At 42.4% G+C, this 4,948-nt stretch overlaps 1 protein-coding gene across 1 annotated transcript; it reads left to right on the forward strand.

Moving 5' to 3' along the window:
- Positions 1-4,080: 4,080 nt before the first annotated feature.
- LOC113316054 lies at positions 4,081-4,617 on the forward strand. The gene has a single exon (XM_026564287.1). The coding sequence runs from the start codon at positions 4,081-4,083 to the stop codon at positions 4,615-4,617; it is 537 nt and encodes a 178-aa protein (XP_026420072.1).
- Positions 4,618-4,948: the final 331 nt, after the last annotated feature.

The following is a 4,948-nucleotide window of genomic DNA, read 5'->3' on the forward strand; positions in this document are numbered from 1 at the left end:
GTGCGGCATGACGACTGAGTGATCGTTCTCAGCAGAGCAACACGAATCTCCAAGCATTAATAATGAAGCATGTACGAAATACCCGTACATGCTATAACTCTTGGAGTGTTAAACTAGCCCGATTGAGCATCTGGACTGTCCATATCAGTCTCAGAAACGATCACGACCATCCAACTTCACCAGCATGATTGGATGGCTCAGATCGAATCCATAACCCTCAAGCAGGTATTGGAGTATTCACCACCAGACCAATGCGGACCCCGTATGGTCGGCCTCCCCAAAAGGGTAGCATGGCTTGCCAATTCGTCCAGCCAAAGCAGCGTGGACGAGAAACCCTAAATTAGGGTTTGCAGCACATTACATGTGTCGCAAATCAGTCTCAACCATCCATCTTCGCAGGCATAGATCGAGGGTGTAGATGTATATTCAAAGGGCCCAGAGCATGTCAACACAAACACCGTGGGCCCGCCTACATACATGACCGATCGGTCAGCACCAAACATGGATGGTCGTCCCAATTCGTGCGTCCAAACAAGGCATGACGCACGTCTGGCAAAACCCTAATTAGGGTTTTCGATCACGAGCGTCCATTTTCTCCTGATCGAACGAAGAGTCTAGGAGTCGATTAAGCAGGTCCAGTGAGTATCAACACGATCACTGTGGGCCCACATATCTCCACACCCGATCGTCCAAGGCATATCATGCCTGGTCGTCTCGATTCGCACGCCCAAACTAGGCGTGGTCACACCTCCCGATTGCAAACTAATCTCGACCACTCAAATTTGCCGGATAAATTGAGTGGCTCATATCACATTTCTATGGGGTATTAAGGTATGGACGTGTACACCTGCCCGCCGTCTGTATACCAGACTAATCGTCCAAGACCGACCAAGCTTGTTCGTCTCGAAACGCGCGCCCGAATTTGGCATGACGCGCGGCTTTTGCGGCACCGAATTTCTGTCGCAAATTGATCCCAACCACTCAACTTCGCCGGAAAAATTGAGTGGCTTAGATCACACTTTCACGAGACAATGAGGTATGGGCGCCTACACCAACATGCCGTCTACACGCATGGCCAATCGGCCTTGCCAAAATCGTGCCCAAGCTTGGATTCGACCAAGCGGAAGAGTGATGCTTGCGCACCTCTTCATGAACCCTAATTTCACTAACGGTCGCAGATGAGTGTCTCAAAGATCATCTCGTCCGTTCAACTTCACCTGCTTGGTTATACAACCCTGGTCAGGAGTTAACTGGCCAATGAGGTGTCGTGGTGATTATCATCCGCCACTCTACCACACCATGTGGTCGGCCAAGTCAGGACTTACTTGCACAGCCTCCAAACCATCACATGAAGTAGGTTGGACATGAAGCTATTTTAAGACGCTCAAACAGTGATGCTTCATACATGCTGAGTATATTCGATGCATTACTTGCATAGAATACACACGATACTTCACAAGTATCGACTTCCTAAATAACTTAGTTATTTAATCTAACATCACATGCTGCTTTTTGTGGGTCCCATGATCCACACACTCGAGACATCAATCATGTCACAAACTTGGGGATACATATTGGGGTATTGGTATGGCGGTTTACAGCGTGCAGCGCACAACGCGCCATCACAAGAACGTGTCAGGAAGTCATGGACGGATAGTGATGATGGGAGAAGTGGGCAAGACTGATCGTGTAACACTAACACACGCAACTACACTACTCCATCACTCCACTTTCTCCACTTCCCATGAGAGACGTGGGTTAGGATCAATGACTTGTATAAATAGGTTCTCCTCCCTATTTTCAAACAAGACAAGACAAGACAACAGAAACCAAGTGTTGATACAATCGTATTCAAATACCGGAACTGATAGCTTACATTCTGCAAGCCAGTTCATCTTTCTGATACAAGTCGTACATAGCCAACACCTTCACAATCTCAACACCTTCTTCGCTTCCCTCCCTAAGATCAACCCCATTTCCTTCACTTTGTGACCGAAGCAAGTCTGGAACGGCCATTTCTTGGTTTAGGACAGAATTGTACAGATGGATTTCTCGAATCACAAAGCACTCCCGTGCAGTCCATTTGTTTAGGGTTTATATTCATTCCTCATCCACACACCCCAAATTACGAAATTCGGCAGGAATAGTTTCACCCATAAACAACTGGTTTTATTGCATGGCTAAAAATTTCGTTTTATTGGACACCCTAGTATGTGTGTCCATAGTGTGCGTTTTATAGACACGCCGATTTATATGCGTGGTTAAAAAGTTGGTTTTATTAGACACGCCATCTCTTTTTATTACTGGGTACATGAAATGGGTTGTAACTGCGACAGCACAGGGCTCATCTCTGTTGAGGGGCTTTTTTCTTCCCCAGCCCAACAACCATTAGCTGACTTTCAAAAAATAAATGAAAAATTTTATGCCAAAATTCGAACACATGGTCTCGAAGGAGGTAGGTAACAAGACGAATCAATCCACCAAGCTGCCCATCTTTAGTTGTTTAAAATTAGTGTTTTGAAAGACTAAGCTGTTTATGATACTCCATAGGGACCAAAGGATAGTTACAATCTATACGTTAGCATGATGATGAAGTTGGTAAACCATTAAGGGGTTTGTCTTTTCTGGATTTGATACGGGAATGTTGACACAACCCGACAAAGGTAATTAAAACATCGATCTGAGGTAAAAAAGGGTTGATGGTAGATATATTTATGGTTTTGAGTAGGGTAATTTTTGGCTTTGGGCTCTGGGTGGTTAAAAAAAATTTACAAGGTGTTTTGCCAAGTTAACCTGAATGGCTATAGAAATAACCCATCTGATAGATATGCCTTCTATGTATCTGCATAAAACCAAACTGTTTTAGGTGACCTAACAGTGCACCTCTTAATGGTAGTTCCAATTGGAGTAAAATCTAATGAATTAAGCGACTAGAATTAGGCTTTGAAAATAGGGTTTAGCAGAGTAATGACGACTCTGAAGAGGGTGCGCATGGCATTGAAAATGCGTGAATATCCAAGCGACATGACACTTGACTTGCTCACATTTGCATAAAAAAGAAAAGAAAATTATCCTAAAGAGGTTATCGGAACTTCCTGTATATAAACTCTTTCTTACTCTCGACAACTTTACCCTGTACAAACAGCAGCACTGGCAACAAAAAATTGGACACATTTTGTAACCACTCTTCTTCTTCCTCTTCATCCTTCAACAATTTTCTACAACCCAAATGCAGAGCCCTATCAGATGATACACATCATGTCTCTATCTGCTTACTACTATCACAAAGAAACTCTTCGTATTCCTCCTCCTTCTCTGCAACTCATTCATCCCTTTTACCCCAAACCTATATTTCCATTTCCTCCTCCTTTACTACTCTTTCACCCATTTAATCCCAAACACTACTACTAATTTTTGGACTTGGTTTTTTTGTTGTCTTCTTGTTTGCTGCTGAATCCATTAAAATATTTTGGTGCTTGTGCAAGTGTTTTAATGGATTCAGCAACAAACAAGAAGCCAACAACAAAAACTAGTACAAGATGTTCTGCCAAGTTAACCTGAATGGCTATATAGAAATAACCCATCTGATAGATGTGCCCCAAATGTCAATGGTGCCTCTCAACATGTGCAGCCTTCTCTGAATCCGTATAGAACCAAACGGTTTAATTAGACCCCAAAAAAACTCATCAAATATAGGTGACATAACAATGCACCTCTTAATGGTAGTTCCAATTGGAGTAAAAGCTAATGAATTAAGCGATTACAATTAGGCTTTGGAAATAGGGTTTTGCAGAGTAATGATGGCTCTGAAGAGGGTGCGCATGCATGGAATTGAAAAGGGTGAGCATGGAATTGAAAAGGCGTGAATAGCCAAGCGACATGACACTTGACCAAGCTCCATAAAAGACCATTTACGACTAATCTACTACCATTATTTAAACAAGGGAGGGTGATAAACATATTATTATACCAAAAAAAAGGAAATCATAGAAATAGAGATTAAGAAAACAGATAATGGAAGAGAATGCTAGCAGTTCATCAAATGGAAATCACACCGAGTCACCACCCGATTAAGATGCAATGGTACGTGCAAAGTTGGCAATTGAGAATTTATCAAGCTCTGAGATTGAAAGGTTGGTTCTTTTTCCGAATCAGGATAAGATAAGGAAGAAAGGGCAAGAGGAGCGAGAAGAATCCGAAAGGCTGAGAATCGAGAATGATGAAGAGTTTCATTTATGGATGAGAAAGTGTGATGCGATTGATGCTCGGCGCAGAAGAAAACAGTTACAACGAATGGGTGATTCGAGTTGTTCATGGGGTAAAACCAGAAGTGCAACAGAGAGTGAAAGTGAAGTGGAGGAGAATCAGGTTGAGGAAGAGGAGGATGAATCCAGTGATGCTTCAATTGATTATGAAGAGAAGGCAAAAAAGGCTGAGAAGAAAATATTAAAGCAGCAGCAGTTTGAGGAAGTAATGTACAAGTGCTATCTTGATGAGAAGAACAATAATCCTTCGAAGTTTTCTCGGACCATGTCAGAACCATTAAATGTGGATTCTAATGGAGAGGAGATTCAAGGTATGAATATTGATAGAGAACCAGAGTATGGAGATGAATAAGTGATAGAAAGTGAGGAAGAAGAGGAGGATTCATATGAAGGTGTTGGTAATGGGCCTTTTCCATCTTCAAGCACTGATGATGGTGGCGACTCCTACTATGAGGAGGAGTTTGGCATCGGCAGCGACAGTGAAGACAATTCTTGCCAATTATCCTGAAGGTATTATCAAACCCTTTGTAAAGAGAGTCTTGTAAGTTGTTTGTTATAAGATCTCTGGTGCATCTTCGTGAAAACTTATGGGGGTGTTGGTGATACTTAGTGTTGCTGGAAGTACAAGAAAAAGGGTGTTTCAATGCCAGCTGACATATGGTAAGTTCTTTTTTTGGTTTTTT

Source organism: Papaver somniferum, chromosome 10 (genome assembly GCF_003573695.1).
Source record: "Papaver somniferum cultivar HN1 chromosome 10, ASM357369v1, whole genome shotgun sequence".
NCBI classification, from domain to species: Eukaryota; Viridiplantae; Streptophyta; class Magnoliopsida; order Ranunculales; family Papaveraceae; genus Papaver; species Papaver somniferum.

What these genes read in the sequence shown, in the direction of transcription:
- LOC113316054 (XM_026564287.1), top strand. Translation starts at nt 4,081, where the DNA reads ATGGTACGTGCAAAGTTGGCAATTGAGAATTTATCAAGCTCTGAGATT.